The sequence below is a fragment of the Rhodnius prolixus genome, unplaced genomic scaffold (genome assembly GCF_049639745.1).
Source record: "Rhodnius prolixus isolate KJV_2025 unplaced genomic scaffold, Rpr scaffold_8, whole genome shotgun sequence".
Classification (NCBI taxonomy): Eukaryota; Metazoa; Arthropoda; class Insecta; order Hemiptera; family Reduviidae; genus Rhodnius; species Rhodnius prolixus.
This window is the reverse complement of record NW_027411593.1, coordinates 30,166,347-30,184,262: the sequence shown is the minus strand read 5'-3', so window position 1 is coordinate 30,184,262 and position 17,916 is coordinate 30,166,347. Positions and strand designations below refer to the sequence as shown.

Below are 17,916 nucleotides of genomic sequence, written 5' to 3'. Positions count from 1 at the left end.
CGCTTTATTAGTTTAATGTTTAGGGTTTGTGTTCACTGACATTGACTATTGAAGTAATCGTTATCTTAATCATATCGATTTGAATGGTAACTTAAGTCAAAGTTGTTAACCCAATGAATTATCCCTTGAAATATAAATTTTACAGTAAATGAAATGGCATTAAAATATAAAAGATAATAGGTTTCAATGAAGTAAAGAAAATACGAGAACCAATGAAGTTTTTAAAATTTTCCTTATTTCATTTTATCCAGGGTACTTCATTAAATTCTACTGTACAAACCATAGTTTTAATTTATTTGAGTAATTATAAAAGTTTAAACATAACAGAACATGATTTTTTTCTCTACTTACTATTCTACAGCCTTCTTGATAGGTTGAAACTAGATTGGTTCATTGGTTCTTTGACCATAGCACGCGGCATCCATTTTGGACATTATAGTGGTCTTATGATGGCTGCAAATAATTATTTTGGTTTTACTCATGGAGGTACTCAGTATGCGTAAGTAAAACACTATTGTATAGAATTATAGTTCAATTTACTTATTAATATTTGATAGCGTATGACAAGTTGTAATTTACTTTATCCTCTTCGGCGTTTCAAATGGTTACCTGGAGTTACTTAAAGTGCAGCTGTTATCACCGTTTTTATAAATTGCACGCTTGTTTCTTATGTTTGCAATTAAATAAATATTGAATTGTGCCTTAGAGCTACTGGTACTCCTGCATACCAAGCTCCTCAGCCTGGGTATGCTGTAGCTCCAGCTGCTGCAGCGGCTGCCGCAGCAACGTACACTACCCAAAGGGCTGCCACAGGATATGAAACATATCAACCTCCTACCCATACAGCACCTGGAACTTACGCTGGTAAGTTATTTCTGTGAACACGTTTTTCTTTTCATATTTACGTTCTAACGAATAGTTGTGTCATGTGTTTTTTGGGTGTACTTTTCTGATTAACCTTCCACAAAAATACGACCATTGAATCTTATAAGAAAATAAATTATAATCATTTCGCTTAGTATCGAATGAAATAATATAAATATTCTACACATTTGGTTTGCTCTATCATTCTAAACAAACTGCAGGTCATTATTATTATCTGTAGTGAATGATGTTCAATAAATTTGTAATCAATTTTTTTCGAATTAAAAACGAACATCACATATGATCCTAATGAATGATGGTTACAGAATCATTCTTGCGAGAAATTACTTTCTGCGTAGCTGGATTACTGGTGTTGTAAATCTTCAGTACTGAGTTCTATGAAACTGACACAAATTTATCAGAATGCATCTGCCATTTTAATTTGTTAACTCAGTGACTTTTGGAATAACTGAGCTGACCGCTAATTGAAGTATAAAAGTGTGCCTTTCTCTAGTAAATATCAGTGTACTATTAATTTAGTCATTAAAAGTGGAAAGAAATTTTTAAAAAAATAATGCTATTTTGAATTTTTGTTTAAAAATATTAATTTATGAATCTCTGTCAACTATTTTTTTATGAGTAAGTGCATTCGTTCGAAGGTTTTTACAACTAAGTAAAATAAATTGAAATCTAACCTCCATAGTCCTTTGTACAGTCGTAATTTTGTAAAAAACTTAACCGTTTCCCTTAATATAAGTATCTTATATACTTATATACAAGGATATACATCTGTATGTTTTTTTATTTGTATTTCTAAGTTAAATAATACTATAAAATTTTGATAAATTTCTAAATTTGGGTCGAATAATTGAATGTAAAGTATCACATGAATTACTGTTCATTAGTTATGGTGACTGATTTATAGTTTCAATAGGATGAAAATATAACTGCCAGTTTCAAACATGTTATTTTTTTATTATGCCGAGCTTTCGACCTAGGGACTAGATCGTCTTCAGGGCTAATTTACAATGTACTACTTTACATCATTAGAGGGTTGGTTCAGTTGATGAACAGACAAGACAGAAGACACACTAACCCTCTAATGATGTAGTTTTTACGTTTTCTTTAAACTTACTTGCTTCGAGAGAAGCACAATTCGAGCATATACTTATTCTAAAGGTAGATAATATTAGTATTTTAATTTAACCTGACATCATTTAATTATTAATTGAAATCTTACGAAATAAGATAAGAATTTAGTTTCATTAGAAAGAAACAATTCAGAATTATATATGTTGCTAAGCCTCGTAAACGGTGTTGCATTGTACTAAAATAAGTCATCTGCCAGCCTAATGTTGTAGAAGTCGTACTACAGAATAGATACTGGGCTAAGTTGTCTATCCCTGGGCAGAGAATCCCAACATTTCGATTACTTATGGAAACTGATGAAAACCAAGTATCTACATTTTTACATCATAAAACAAAAAATTATTTAACATTTTTATTTCAAATAACTTTTATAGGCTTTCAAATAGCTTTCTTTTCTTTTATTTTCTATGGAAACTATGGACTCCGAATATTTCTTCACTATTGCATTCCTAACCTTTCATTACATTTACTTTCAGCTCGCATCGGTCTCCGGGTATCTTAACCTCCCTGGAAGTAAATACATTGAGAAAATTTAAAAAAAGAATAATTAATTTTATACTTATTAGACAAGAAAAAATAATTTTTAACGGAAAAATAATTGAACACGTTAGGGCAAGATATTAATGCATAGGTCTTCGGAGACTGATGCCGCACGCTGTTCATAATTTTCAATCTAGTGAGGTATCGGTCTCCGGAAACCTAAATCCAAGGATACTATTAATTGAAAGGATTTTTTATTGGTTTTCTAAAGCAAGTGTTATCTCATTTTTATTTAGATTCATTATTGAGATATGACTTCCGCATGTAAGGCAAGATTTGAAAATAATCAAATCGCATGCATCGGTCGCCTGGGACCGATATAGTCAACATGTTAACATTATTTTTTTTTTGTACATATGTTATAAGACAAGCAAGCGTGACTAATGCATCTTTTTAACTGATTATCCACACTTATCGTGTATAATTTTGCAATAAGGTTGACTCATTTGACTCACCTTCTTTATACAATATTTTGATTTTCTCCTACCTTTTAAGTTTTATCTCAACTTATCCCGTATTCGTGTGCATGACATATCTGGGAGTATCGCTAAAACTCCTATCTTGTAATTGGTTTAAATACCATTTGTTTAGTTTTCCTTGCTTTGCCTTTTTAAACTCCGTCCGCCTTACAAGTTTCTAACTGTGCATTTTGATTTATTTGTAAGATATCGTTCCTTTAACTACTTACTTTTTGTCTTCTCTTTATTTTTTTTCTTACCACTTGTTCTTTTTATTAATCTTGCGTTTAATATTTGAAAATGGTGTGTTAATAGTTGATAGATAGTTTAGTTAAGTGATGTTAAATTGAGTTATGATTGTTTTTAAGTATATCATCATATCTTTTTAATAAATTGTATTACAGTTGCCGCTGGTACAACAGCTCCTGCGACTTATGATTATGGATATGCTCGGACAGCGCCTGCTGCTTACGATACAACTAAAACATATTATCAGCAAGCAGCACCAGCTACTCAGGCTTATTCTACTGCTGATTATCAAGGTTGGCAGACAACACCACCACCAAGTATGATATGATACTTACTTCCGCCAGTTTCTTATTTATTAATTTTTTTTAAACATGTTTATTTCAGAGGATTTATTATTATTATTATTGTGCAAGCATTTAAACCTACATTGCATTTATTTAACAATTGCCATTTATTTAGGGACTGTATGTTTTACAACAGATATTTTTTGTCATTATTTATAAGAAAAAGGATACAGCAAAACTGGCGGAAGATTAGATCATTATAAGAAGATGAAAACATTTATTTAAGTTTTTCTTCGAACGTAAAAAAAACTATTCCGGTATTTATTTTATTTTTTTGAAAAAACGTTCATGCATTTCATTTTTTATAAAAGTATTTCAAGTTATAAAGTATATTAATGAGTGCGTTAGGTATGTAACGACTTATTACTTCTTAGAATTCTGCCAGTGTCTAAAGGTTTTTTAACTCTGTTTTGTTAAGAACAAGAAAACTAAAACGATGTTATGTAGGAACATAATTGAGTGGGTTACTGTTTGCATATTCAGTTTTTAATCATACTCTCTTTTTTGAAGTATTTGTTTTAAAAATAGAAATATATTACTGTTATCACAGTATAACTTTACGTACTCGTAGAAATGATTTGCGAAATTAAGTAAATGTAGTTTTCTTCAGTTTTTACTTACCTTTTAGAAAGCCTTTAATTCTAGATTCACTCTAATTTCTCAGAATATTTTTTTGTTTTAATACTTCTTAGTGTAATTCTCTTCTAAAATTTAGTGCGATCTGAGAAGTGTTATTTAAAAATTGGCCATGGTTATTTCATTTGCCAAATCTTTGTTTTTTTTTCTAATCATAGATTACGGTTTGGTTAGCCCTACGATTCCAAGTTTTTTAGAAATCTGTTGGCCATCTTTGGGTTTTAGTAATATTTTAGTCATATATTGAAATTAGAAGTTGGTAAAAAAACCCTAGGTGATGAGTGATTGAAATAAATCTTGCACAAGAAAATCAATAGAGACCTTATTTTACAGATTTATCATGAAAGTGAAAGAGTGTTCGCCATTTATTAAGGGATCTTGGCATCTCTGCGGAGATTTAAACATAACAATGCTCGCGCAATATACTTAGTATTTATGAAAGTAGTTGATTTGTGAAACTACTTTTGTTAGGAATACACAGTAAATTTTAGCTCGTTTACGCATATACACACATTGTACACTTTTCATCTCCTAAAATCTACAAACGCCGACAAAATCAAACTTTTAGATTACGATGAATCTACAACCTCTTCCAAATCTATGTACTTACAAGACATTTTACTATAGGTGAAGTCAAATTCTCTGTACTGAAATGATTTATCAATCTCTGATAATGGATAAAAATCCGAAACCTTTCAGGGATATATTAAATGTGCATGCCACGACAAACAAAATCAGCAATTTTGAATGCTGTTCATAACTAGGAGCTTAATATCCATGTGAAAAAAATTATTTCACATTTAAAATTAATAAAGAGTCATTTACTCAGTCTGCTAACCACAAAACTTATTTTATTTTTGTTCACTCTTATTTCTTCGATTTTCTTTAAAAGCTCATTTCTTCAATTCTTGAGTTTTAGAAGTTGTATTTTAAGAATCTGTTGTTTAGGACGTTTAGTTGTTTGTTTTTCACAACTACTCTAGTCTCAGATAAGAAATAACACTTACTTGCTGACGATATAAAATGGAGACGTAGGCTAATCTGCTGATACGTCATCTGCACCCTTAAAAATCTGTTGTGGTTGGCTCCTAATTCCATTAGTTTTCTCTATTTATTTGTTAAAATTGGTAAATAAGTTTTGAGCTAGACTTGTGGGAAGGCTAAATTAAATATTACATATATCTGTTCAGGTTTCAGTGTAGCAAAGAGTTGCTCTCTGAGAACAGATGCAGGAAGGCTCTTAAAGAAATCTTACCATTCCTCTTTCAGTCTTTTTTTTCCAAAGGCTACAGTAGACTGGGTTTTTAAAGTTCTCGGTCCGTTGAACCTTCATTACAAAATTATAGTATTCTCGGTCCCACTTGCCAGTAAGGGTTTCGTAGATCAATTGTGGTGTGGCACCAGTTTTGTATTTTACGATTCCTAACAAGACTTCAATTTACTTTCCATCCATTTCTTCTAAAACTAACCAATTAACAATGGAGAACATAATCTTTCGTTTTAGTATAATTTTAAAAAATCAAGAATAACACTTAGCCGTCCATGGATTTAAGCCTAAAATTAGTAATTTTAGAACTTGATAATTTTAATGTGTTCTCTTTTCCAAATTTTTGAATTGTTAAAAGGAGTTAAATTTAAAAATTTTTTCACAGCCTTCAGAAACTAAAATTAATTTTTCTTTTTAACATATCTTTAGATTTTGATGTACTATTTTTGGATGTACTTTTTATTTTACTTTATCATAAAATTGAATAACAATTATGCTGTCTTTCTAGCGGGTAAAGCGGCCTATAGTGCTACCTACACAACGCAAAGTGTTAGACCTGCTGCCCAACAGCATAAAGCTGCACCGCAGTATAATGCAACAGCTTACACTGCACCAGTTCAGCAAGCACCCGTCCAGACTACCAACTATACGTATACAACACCGGTCACTCAACAGCCTCCTAAAGTAAGTTAGTTTCTAAAATTTGTATCAGTTAGTTTTTATTATAGTTTAGAGACAACTAGTGAAATAATGATATTCTTAATGACTGAAAGGTTACTTCGGGTCCAAGCTACAATGGAGCAGCGGCAGCAGTAAGTTATGGCACTGGTGCAACCACCACAAACTATAGCACTGCTTATACTGCACAAAATCCTACTAATGTGGTTCAGGCTACACCTGCTCCTAAGCCAAAGACTGGTTGGTATCTGTATTTTCTAAAAAAAATGATTATATTTGGAATACTTTTATTATTTATAAGAAGTTGGTGCAAGTCTCTTGGCAAAAATCAGAATCTAATTTAAAACAGACATCTAGAGTTTAGATTTTCTTTTGTCTCAATATTCCTAAAGCTTAAATCATTAAATTTTTATTGCGTTGTATAACATACGAGTATATATAAGTAATAAATCTCTTTTGGGTGTGGCTAGTTTTGGAGACTTAATGCCAACTGATTTAATTTAATAAATTGTATATTTCATGTAGCTGTATATAGTGCCACCATGTATGTAAACCCAGGAAAACAGAATAATACCTGGCAAGGATACAAAAAACCTGGTGTGAGGCAAATGAGACCAAAAATTCAACCCAAGCCACAACAACTACATTACTGCGAAGTTTGCAAGATAAGCTGCGCAGGACCACAGGTAATAATAATTTGAAGGAAAGATGTTAAAGTGAATTTATCAATTGATTTCAATATTTTATATTCTTACTAGTATTAAATTTGCTTTATTTTTTATATTTGACATATTTAGCCGAAAAATATGGTAATTTTTAGAGATCACATTCTAATCAGTGAGCTCTACATTTGGTATAGGGACCGAGCCTTCATAAAATACATAATAGTTATTTCCGTATAAAAGAGTTCAATCAACGCTCACAAAAAGTAGATGATAGTGATTATCTTTAAAGAAATATATTATTTAAGTATCTCCTCTTACTCATAATAAAGTCCATTCACCTTAACAAGGGACAGAACATTATCATGACTGATCAATCACTATTCTAATGATCTTTCAGTTTAAAGAACCATCGAATTGGAGGCGAACAATGCTAAAGGAGAGTTTCTCCTACATTGACCCGCGCAAACTAATCGGATGAAGGTGATCTCTTGTTTTGATGTCTGATTTACGATAGTTTACTTTTTATAAACATAAATTTTCACAAAGAAAGAGGTCCTTACCTTGCACTTAACTTATTTAACTGTGTTTTTGTTAAGGAGATAATTGTAGATGTTAAATTACTTTATAATTAGTTCACGATTTGTAACATCTAAAAATTATAAAGAATTTCGTGCGAAGATGCGCTTATATATATATATATAGTTTATTTACTTATTTTGCTCTATTCTCTTTAAAGTTAATAGCATAATTGACCATTTAGACTTACCGGGAACATCTGGAAGGACAGAGACATAAAAAGAAAGAAGCTCTTCAGAAAGAAGGTACTGCGCCGCAAACAGGTGCAAGAGGTGGTCAACTTAGATGTGAACTTTGTGACGTTGTTTGCACAGGGTCTGATGCATACGCAGCTCATCTACGTGGTGCTAAACATCAAAAGGTAACGTATTAAGGATTGTATTAACAGTACTTTATTACACTTTTTGACAGACACCACTAGGTTCGATTCATGTTGATTATAAGTTTCCTCTACAATTAGGTAAAGAAATCATTATATTCAGACGATTAGGAAAGGAGATATAAACGTTTAAAATTTGAACTAGATTGAAAACCTACAAAGTTTAACCTTCCATATGACTTTACCTATTAGATGTAAAACATTGCAATTCATTTCGATTATAAAGTTTCCAAGAAAACTGTATATAATCTTCAAATAGATGTTTGCCTCCAGTTTCTGAAGCTATAACTCTTGCAGTTTTTCAATTTATGTTAATAGCTTATTATTTCTTAGGTAGTAAAATTGCATACAAGATTAGGTAAGCCAATACCTGAAGTTGATATGAAGACAGCAAAAGCGGCAGCTGCAGCCACTTTGGCTAATATGTCAACCGCACCCAACACTGCAACTACACCTCCAAAAATTAATTTTGTACAAAGTGGTACTCTTGGAACAGTGGGTGGTACGGAAGTAAAGGATGAAATAAAAACAGAAAGTGTAGATGTTGAAATGGTTACAGAAAATGAGGTTACACCTGTTGGTCAAGAATATATTGAAGAAATTAAAAATGATGATGGTAAAATATTAATGTAATCCTTTTTAAATACATATTTATGAATGATAGTAAGTTATAATACAATTATTTTTGTAGGAAAACTAATTAGTTTTAATTGCAAGTTATGTGAATGCAAGTTTAATGATCCAAATGCAAAAGATATGCATATGAAAGGAAGACGTCACCGATTGCAATTCAAAAAGAAAGTAAATCCAGATTTAGTTGTCGATGTCAAACCTTCTGGGAGAAGGGGAAGAATGCATGAGGAAAAAAGAAGACGCGATGATTTCATGAGAAGAAGAGAAGAAGATCGGTAAGTTGAATTGAATTTCATTTCTGTTCAACCATTTTAAATTAAGAAAATAAATAAAAAATGAGAAGACTGGAGTTGCAAATTTATTTTGAAATTTAATTTTTGTTTTTTTACTTTTTATATCGTTTTTTTGGGGGGGGGGCATTGAAATTATATTATTCTTGTAAGTGACTAACAAGAACTTCTGATAAGACGGTTTTTAAAAAAGTATGACATTAATGGTTTTTTAATCAGTAAACTACATTTTGCCTTCTCAATATTGTAAAACTTTTCATTAATGTAAATTAGTATTTGTAAGTGCTTAATTAAAATAGCTACTATTTGTGCTTTTTAATTTAATGCAGAAGTTTCTGGACGGATGATCGCATGTATTGGGAAGAACGAAGAAGATATGAAGAAGAATTCGAATATATGGAATGGATGAGACGAAGAGGTCCCGGCCCGACTCCATTTCTACAGCCACCACCTGTAATTTTTATTTTATTTTTTTTTTTTAACTCTATACCTACTATTATTACATTTTTATTCTTGTAGAACCTAATTTATTAACCTCCTCCATCACTTCTTATGATTTTTTTAGCGATCTGCATTCTTTGTCCAATTAAATTTTTTCGTAGAGTATTGTTCATCATTCTTGCGAGACATATTAATCCAGGAAGAAGAAAAAATATTGCAAATTAAAGTAATTATTTCTTACTTTTGGCATGCTTTCGACCTAGGTCATCTTCAGGGCTAATGCTGTTGACTATTAAAGTAAGGTTGGTGTTTCTTCTGTCCTGTCTGCTTATGCAATCAATTCAGTAATTGTCAATACAAAACCTATAATTGTTAATAAGCATAAACCGTGAAGATGATCTAAGCCGGCAAAAATAAAAAATAATATCTGAAATTTGCAATATTCTTTCTTTTTGATGAAAGTTTTTCGTTTTTTCTTAGTTTTTGCTAATGTCCCATGAAGCGCTACAATATGCGGACTTCTCTGATTCCAAGAGTGATAGTAACTCTTGCGAGCTATGAATGCAAATCCTTGATAACACTTATGTTTTTTGATTATGAACACCATTTTTCATTTCAGATCCAAATGAATACCTTTTTTTGCCAGTTCTTCTCTTATCTGACCTTTCAATTATAAAACTATTATGAGTAGTACGTTGTATCTAAGCCATACATTGACCAATGTTTTATAAATGCTCAATAACATAAAACCTAAGCTTATGTAGTTTTTTTGTTTTGTTTTTCTAACAGTTTGGCATTCGTAGACCGGACACGTTGGATGACCGCCATATTATTGCTAAACATCAATCAATTTATCCTAAAGAAGCTAAACTTCAGTGCGTTCATAAAATTGTATCACACTGTGAAAAGGCATTGAAACTAGTCTCAGATCAAATTGCCGAGCGTGCCATTAAAGGTCTTTATAGATTTGTTAAAAAGAATTTTTTCATTTTTAAATAAAAAGGATATTTGAGCCGTTTATTTTGAAAGTGGCCTAACTCCCTTTATCTTCAAATCGAGATATTTAAGGGTTTGCGTTTCAATGATTTTAAAAGTATACGTATAGGATACAAATGAGTCATACTGCTTAAGTGTATCTAAGGGTGATAAATTTATAGTTCCTATTAAAATAGTGGCAATTATTAAGTGAATAATATGCGTTTTCTTATCAAGAATGGAGTTAGGCCACTTTCAAAATTAACATCCAGATTCATTATAAAATTTGAAGGTGCCCAAGTCCATTCAACATAATTTGCTTCAAATTGAAAAAAAACAAACTTAATTTATTTTACATATGTTTTAAAACACCGGAAATTTAATTTATGCGATTCAAAACATTTTTTAAGTACATAACGTACAAAACATAAAAAAAATAAATTTATTACAAAACCATTTACTATTCATCTACATTTTGTGTGTGTGAAAGGGATTTGAAGAAATCATGATGTTCCGGTGGTATACATCGTAATAGGTCAATTATGTCCTTGAATTTTGCTGTTATAATTTGTCTTGATTTAAGTATAAATGGAGTTAGGCCACTTTCAAACTATACGGTTCAATTGTTGAACTAACTCTGAAAACTTATGTGTCAAGAATTTATTGTATTTGCTCGGAATATGAGCAACCTGAAATGCTTTACTGATAAATAACAGGAAGTTGTACATGTAACCATGGCATTCGGAAAAAATTGACTAATGGAGTTAGGCCACTTTCAAAATAAACGGCTCATTTATCCTAATATTTTATTTAAATCAATTATGAGATTAATTACATTATTTTTTTGTGTTATAAGATACCTTTCATTCCAATAAAATTTTACAGAAAGTAAACAAGATGGGGCACCATCTCAGCCTCAGCCGTTAATTAAAAAGGAAATCACATCTATAAAAAAAGAAGTTCCTGATGTAAATGATAAAGATGGTATGATCTCAAAAGTACCTCCGTAAGTGATTTAGTTAAATAATTCCAAATCAGTGCAGATTTTTTTGTTTTTAAGTTGATTTAATTCAGTTTTTTTTATTTTATTTTCAGTGTAATTGACGATAAAGATAGTGCAAGAATAATAAAAGGTGTTATGAGAGTAGGAATTTTGGCGAAAGGCCTTATGTTAGCAGATGAAAATTGTGTTTCTCTGGTAGTCCTGTGCGGGGAAATTCCTACTAAACCTTTATTGAATGAAGTGTTCGCCCTAATGTGTTCCCAGATGAAGGTATAATTTATTTTTTAATTCACTTATTTCGCCTTATTTAAGAGAAGTGTTGATCGTATCAATCAAACTTAGTTTATTAATTAAACTTAAATATTGATTATTTATTAAACTCATTAGTTCGAAGTCTTCTTTAGACAAAATACATTTTTTAGCGAAGTTATAAGACGGCTGTTTCGTGTAATAGGAGCGAATGTGTACTTTTATTGAAAACAAAAAAATAATAATAAAATATTCGCAATTTTAATTGCAGTTTTATGTTAATCTTCTTTTTAACTGGCGCTACAACTCGCTTGCGCGAATCTTGGCCTCCTCAATCAAAGTTTGCCAATTGTCCCGGTCCAATGCCGCCACCATCCAGTTTCGGACACCAAGGAGAGTTCTTGCATCCTTCGAAACACCATCACTCCATCGTGACCTCGGTCAAGCCCACTCGTCGCGTGCCATATATAATTTTCTTTAATTATCTTGTGTAATATTTCCTCGGGATTCATTCAGCCTACGTGTCCTGCCCAACGAAGGCGTCCAAGCTTCACCACATTCACCACGTCGACGTCCCTGTACAAACTCTTTAGTTCTGCATTATTTCTCCGTCTCCATGTTTCACCAACCAAAATGGCTCCACAGATCCTTCGAAGAAGTTTTTCTTTCGAACCTAAGGAGTACAAGCTCGTCATTTTTGGTGGTGACCTAGCACTCTGAGGCGTACGTTAAGACGGGTCGGATAAGGGTCTTATAAAGTCTTATCTTAGTCGGCCTGGAGAGTAACTGACTTCTAAAATGATGTTGCAAACCAAAGTATGTCCTGTTAACCAGCAGTATTCTTCCATTAATTTCACTGTGCACGTTGTCGGAATTCACCTGCGTCCCTAGATAAATAAAATTATCCACCCACTCGAAGGTGTAATTTCCGAATTGCACAGTATCCTGTTTCTGCTCCGCTCCAGAAGTATACATATACTTTGCTTTTGCTTGATTCACCATTTTTATGTTAATGAAGTTAATATATTCCAGGTTGCAGCACCAGATGAGAATTATAACATTTCTCTAGAAATTCCAAATGCTGGTATTGTCGTGTCAACTACAACTGAACCGAGCATCGTCGTTAATATAACTCTTACTTCACCAGTGCTAAGAGAGATGCTAATGCAAGCTTCAGACGGCGGTCAGTAATCTAAATCTCATGACAGTTCATCTTACAAATATTTCCTTGGGTCAAAGTAGCGCGGTTTTCTCCTAAATCAAGTTTATTTATTTATTTTTTTTATTTTCTGATTTTATTTGCTTCTTGAAGGTAATTATGAAGTAAGTGTAAAATTCATCTTAGATTAGAATGAAATGTCTTACTTATTATGTTAGGAATTGTTAATAATTATGATCTATTTGTAGAGTTGAAACTTGGAGGAGATGCATTAAATTTGACCCTTGGAAGATAATAATTGTAAAGAAGAGTACTCCTCCATATTCAAAAATAAATAAATAAATATATTTTAAAAAGCCTGGGCAGAAAATATATTTCAAATTATGTTTCCAAAACGCAAACGTATGTTTTCGAGAATTATCGAAACATATAGGTTTTTTTTCAGTATTTTCAGGATTTAATGCTTTTTAAGAATATTACGTGATTATGAATGTCCAGGCTTTAAATTACAAAACTTCATTTCAGGCCAAATCTTCGTTACAATAAGGCCAAGAAAAGGATTTCCAGCTATTGAGAATTATAGTAGTATTCATTCAATGTATTCTTAAATGTTATGAAAATGGAAGCGTTAAAAATTAATTCTTTTCATGTGCCTATTTTGTGTTCCTAAGCTTTCTAGGTGCACTTTTGAATGGAGTTTGTGACGGATTTTTCACCTTTCATTGCAAATCCACAACTTAGCTTCAGACTGTGTTCTCCTGTTTTGCTTGGCTGGTTCGTGTTCTTATACTCGTGGAACTTCTCTCTCTCCCTCTGCGCACACACATAAAAAAAAGAAACAAAACAAAAAAAAAATTGCAACATATTTATGCTTAATGTGCGTCATGGTTGAGATCGTGGATCCCGCCATATGGAGAATGCAGTGTGAGGCTGCATTGTGATTGGTTTGCACAAGGTGAAACATCCTATGTGTGTACAGACGGAGCAACAGTCAGATTGGCGAATCAGGAGACTCTAGATCAAGCCAAGTGTCTAGAAGCTTTGGCCCAGCTTCGTCGTGCTAAATGGTTCCAGGTATTCTAATGTCTTTACAATATCAATGCTCGTCACATTCATTTCTGTAAGACTCCTTCGAAAATGCTCAGTTATTTACCTTCTTTCCATTCTAAACCTTTTTTTCCTAATTAGTAATTAGAAATTATTTGTACTATTTGGATATTTTTTTTTAATAACATGAAAATTATATATCTCAAATAGCCATGCAAGACACAGGTGGATTAATGCAATATATCATCATTGCCTCACATTTATATTTCAAGTACAAAGCGCATTTTTAACCGAAAATTTTATTTCCTTAATCAATTGTAAAAATTTCCAAATTCCTGAAGGACGTTCAAATTCATTTCTATTATCAATCTTTTTTTCTTTTTTTTTTATTGATTTTATTATTTTTTTTTAAATATTAAATGAAATTTATTCGACTTCACAAAAATTTTTCCTCGAATCCTTAGATGCCCTATAGTCCATCATCCTTTCCTTATATAACATGATAGCAAAGTAGGGGCATTGATAGAGTAAAACCAAAACTGGCTAAAAATAAGCCGACTCCTAAAATTTTTGAAAGGTTAATTCCCTACAGACTTTCCAGCTATTATTCCCAGAACAAGCTATCTAAATTCATTTCCTAATTTAAAAAGAATATTTTACAAAGAGTTAATAGAAAATAAAATTTCAAAAGTATCACTTGGCTGGAAAAGTTTAATCTGTACGGATACCTTCAAATTTCCAAAGTCTGGAAATGTAGGGTAGAGATTTGAGCGTACAAGAAAACATGATTTCTTAAAAAAATTACTGCAACAAAAATAAATTAATAATTGTGACAAAATTAATATAAAAAAGCTCTTTTTTTAAGTTGTTAAAAATAAATGTCTCATTTTATATTTAAAAAAAATGTTTTCTTGTACAATATATTTGTAATTTGAAAGATAACGTTGCTAAAAAAAAAAAAAAATACTTTAGGCTAGGCCAGCGAACAACCATAGCAGTGTGATGGTGATTCGAATACTACGAGATCTTTGCCACAGGAATCCTACTTGGTCTCCACTCAGTCAGTGGGTGAGTTTTACATTAACGCAAAGTGGGAGTCAGTGATTCCCCTGCTAACATTACTTTTATTATTGTAGTCTATAATTAAGAAAATATTTATTTTATTTATTATTTTGTGTTTCTTTTTTTTTTTTTTTTCTTTGCAACTGTCGTTATAAACCTTAAGAAAAACAAAGGTTTTTCATTTTCACCCCATCTTTCCGTTGTGAAGTTTCGTGAGGTAATTCTGTCCTCGCTGTAAGTTATAATGTTTTGCTGGAGTTCTTTGGTGCTCCTTAGTTACACAAAGTGATAGCAGGTTTGCAGGTTTCTTTTACCCTATAGCCCGGAAAGGTTTTTAATTGTTTATTGGGCTTCCTTATTTCCTAGTTGTTATTGGCTGGACTGGTGTCGTGCGTTTGGTGGTGGGTGGAGTAACGTCGTGTGAAGGTCTGTGAAGTGAAGTGCTGAACATTGTCCAACACAACAAATAGAAATTAAATACAAAAACTAGTCCGAAGTTGTAGCCTTGGTAGACATTTTGCATTACCCGTTTTGCTTATGAAATAGACGCTTTGTCATCGACCTCTTGAAAATTAACAGAACTTCTTTTTTGTAGTTATATTACCAAAAAATTATACGTTAAAAATCCAGTTGCCATGATATAGCTGATCTTCCCCAATGATCTAACCTAAGGGTATTTTTTTCACCCTGTAATTACAAGGTCTGTAATTTTATAAGGTCTTTAATCTGCTTATCCATTTTTTTCTCCAGAAGCAAAAACTACGAGCTGGCAGTTTTTTTTATTTTAAAAAAACCTAAATGGCCTTCATAGAAAGATAGAAGAGCTTTCAAATAAGTAAATATTTGAACAGTACACTTTACCAACCTCATCCGCGCTTTGTCAAGAATTAACAAAATATTTTCTTTCTTTGCATTAAATTTCGCATAATAGAGTAGAGTACAAAACAAATTACTTTTTTATTTCTTATTGAAAGTTACCATTTGTAGTTGTACTAGCTATTCTAACTTGTACCATCAAATACTTTTATGAACTCTATACAATATTTGCCAGTGAACTAATTCTTTCTTGATGTAACAACTGGGCACACAGCTGTGGTACATAACCAGTTTTCTTCGTTTACTTAGGGTACACAATCACCAAGCAGCCCTTACGTAATTCTTCTAGGAAATGAAGAGAGGTAGCTCTTCAAAAATACATTTTTAGTTTTACGAGTATTCATGACTTGTTACCCTAACTTGTTAGAGGCTCATGCTAGATTTCATAGCATTTGGAATGGTGTTAATTGTCTAATGTCTTATGGTCTTTAGTTTAAATAAATTTTCTGTTTTGACAATAAGGAAAGAATTTTTTTATATGCCCCAGTAGTTTGCAGTAGCGTATTTATTAATTTGGCTGTAATCGTTTCATGATGTTCGGAAAAGTATACAACAGTTAAAAAAAAGAAGACGGTTATTCTGTACGATTATCAATTCAGTGTAACGAAACCTCGCATAACAATTATCTTCTGACATCAGTTGCTAGTACAAGTAGGAAATTCAGAACCAATACATATGTCAATTTTTCTGGATGAGGTTGGTATTTTTTTAACATCCACCTAAACCTAATATGTATCCCCGAAAGGATGTAGTGTATAGCATGGATTCATGCCTGTATAAAAGCCCAAATGACTAAATTTAAATTGATAAAATTCCTTTGTAAAATAACTATTTAAGTAAGGTTGCCGCGATATTAGACTAGATGGGACTTTTACTGAATTATTTTTTCAAAAGCATTTTTTTTTCCTGGATTATAATTTGTTTAAAAACTAAATTATTTTTTTTATGGATACAGGGAATTGAGCTTCTAGTGGATAAAGTTGTCGGCTGTGTTGGATTTACTGTAGCAGAAGCAATGAGAAAAGTATTAGAAGCTATTGCTGGTGGAATACTCCTTCCTGGTTCATGTGGCATCTCTGATCCTTGTGAAAGGGAGCCAACTGATGCTACTGGACATCTTACTATTCAACAACGAGCAGATATTACTGCTTCAGCACAGGTAATTTGGCAGCTCGCAAAGTGATTTTGGTTGTATACAGAAAAAAGTATTTAAGAGTGTTTTACGAAAACTAAAAATTTCTAAAATTGCTTGCTAAGACTAAATAATTCTTACTTAAGAATTAGTTTTTATTCAACAAAGTTCTCGAAGTTAAAATAACCTAATTGCACTACATTTTAGCTTTCAAAGAATTCAATTATTTTTTTGGTAAAAATAAAAAATCAGTTTGTTTTGGGAGAGACAGTTTTTTATAACTTTTAACCTACATATATTTAAATTAATAATCTTTGTTTCCGGATAAATGTATTTTAGATCTGAAAGATCTAAAAAAAATTTTATGAATTTTCTTAGAGAAGTGAAGAGTTTAATAATTTAAAATTTTTTCAGCATGCCCTGCGATTAGTAGCATTTAGACAGATACATAAAGTTTTGGGCATGGCAGCTTTACCACCACCAAGACATCCTGGAAACCGACATGGAATGCCTAGATTTAATAGGAAACGGAGGCGTGATCATAGTGCTGGAGAAACAAACGATTCTGAAGGTTAGTTCACAAAATGCTTTAATTTATAAAAGGCGATTCAGATAATTTAGTTCCCTAGTTTTAACTTTGGAGCGAGTTGAGATAAAGGAACGACCAAATTCTGTTTTAAGCGAACATTGAAGCAACTTATTATGTTTAGTTCTTAGATAAGCAAAGCTACAAAGATGTGAACATTTTTAAAATAAACATTAACGTGTTTTATTTTTGTACAGCTGGTGATGGTAAAAAAGACAAGAAAGAAGGAGAAAGCGATATCTCAATGGACACAATTGGAAAGTAATTTCGCATTAACCACTTTTGTACTTTAACGTTTATTATTCTTAGCTCGTTAACAATAGTAGCCGCTATTTTCATATTGAAAAAAGTATGCAGGCTATGTATTAATTGGAAAATGTCGACTATTAGAAAGCTTTTTCTTTAGCCAAACCAGATCTATTATTGTTTGGCGGATAAATTTTATCCAATCTTTTTTTATTTTATTTTTCTCTCTCTTAATGTAGTAACATTAAAAAAAAAAAAGTCCATTTAACACGTATATGTACATTTATATAAATATATATATTTATGAAAGCACTACTTTTTGTGCACTTTTGTCATGTTTTACTAAAAATAATTATTTATTAACTGACAAAAAATTAAATATATAAAATGTAAAAAAAAGTATACATATAAA

At 31.6% G+C, this 17,916-nt stretch overlaps 1 protein-coding gene across 3 annotated transcripts; it reads left to right on the top strand.

Moving 5' to 3' along the window:
* The first annotated feature begins 363 nt into the window (after window positions 1–363).
* Window positions 364–17,903, top strand: Zn72D (Zinc-finger protein 72D). 3 transcript variants are annotated; one of them, XM_074122293.1, is made up of 19 exons: window positions 364–499; window positions 707–864; window positions 3,416–3,553; window positions 6,016–6,191; window positions 6,281–6,425; window positions 6,711–6,871; window positions 7,611–7,787; window positions 8,139–8,421; window positions 8,497–8,713; window positions 9,058–9,181; window positions 9,959–10,124; window positions 11,030–11,150; window positions 11,240–11,417; window positions 12,429–12,579; window positions 13,535–13,629; window positions 14,575–14,670; window positions 16,496–16,699; window positions 17,087–17,243; window positions 17,456–17,903. In XM_074122293.1, the coding sequence occupies exons 1-19, from the start codon at window positions 447–449 to the stop codon at window positions 17,521–17,523; spliced, it is 2,868 nt and encodes a 955-aa protein (XP_073978394.1). In that variant the 5' UTR covers window positions 364–446; the 3' UTR covers window positions 17,524–17,903. The 3 variants fall into 3 exon arrangements, with proteins under 3 accessions (XP_073978394.1, XP_073978395.1, XP_073978393.1); XM_074122294.1 differs by having other exon boundaries at window positions 3,416–3,577; window positions 6,744–6,871; XM_074122292.1 differs by having other exon boundaries at window positions 3,416–3,577.
* The last annotated feature ends 13 nt before the right edge of the window (window positions 17,904–17,916 follow it).

Bases quoted from the DNA above. Each gene is read 5' to 3' on its own strand.
- Zn72D (XM_074122292.1), top strand. From the start codon at position 447: ATGATGGCTGCAAATAATTATTTTGGTTTTACTCATGGAGGTACTCAG. The intron at 6,426-6,710 runs GTTGGTATCTGT...TATTTCATGTAG, and splicing joins TGCTCCTAAGCCAAAGACTG to CTGTATATAGTGCCACCATG. The intron at 17,244-17,455 runs GTTAGTTCACAA...ATTTTTGTACAG, and splicing joins AGAAACAAACGATTCTGAAG to CTGGTGATGGTAAAAAAGAC.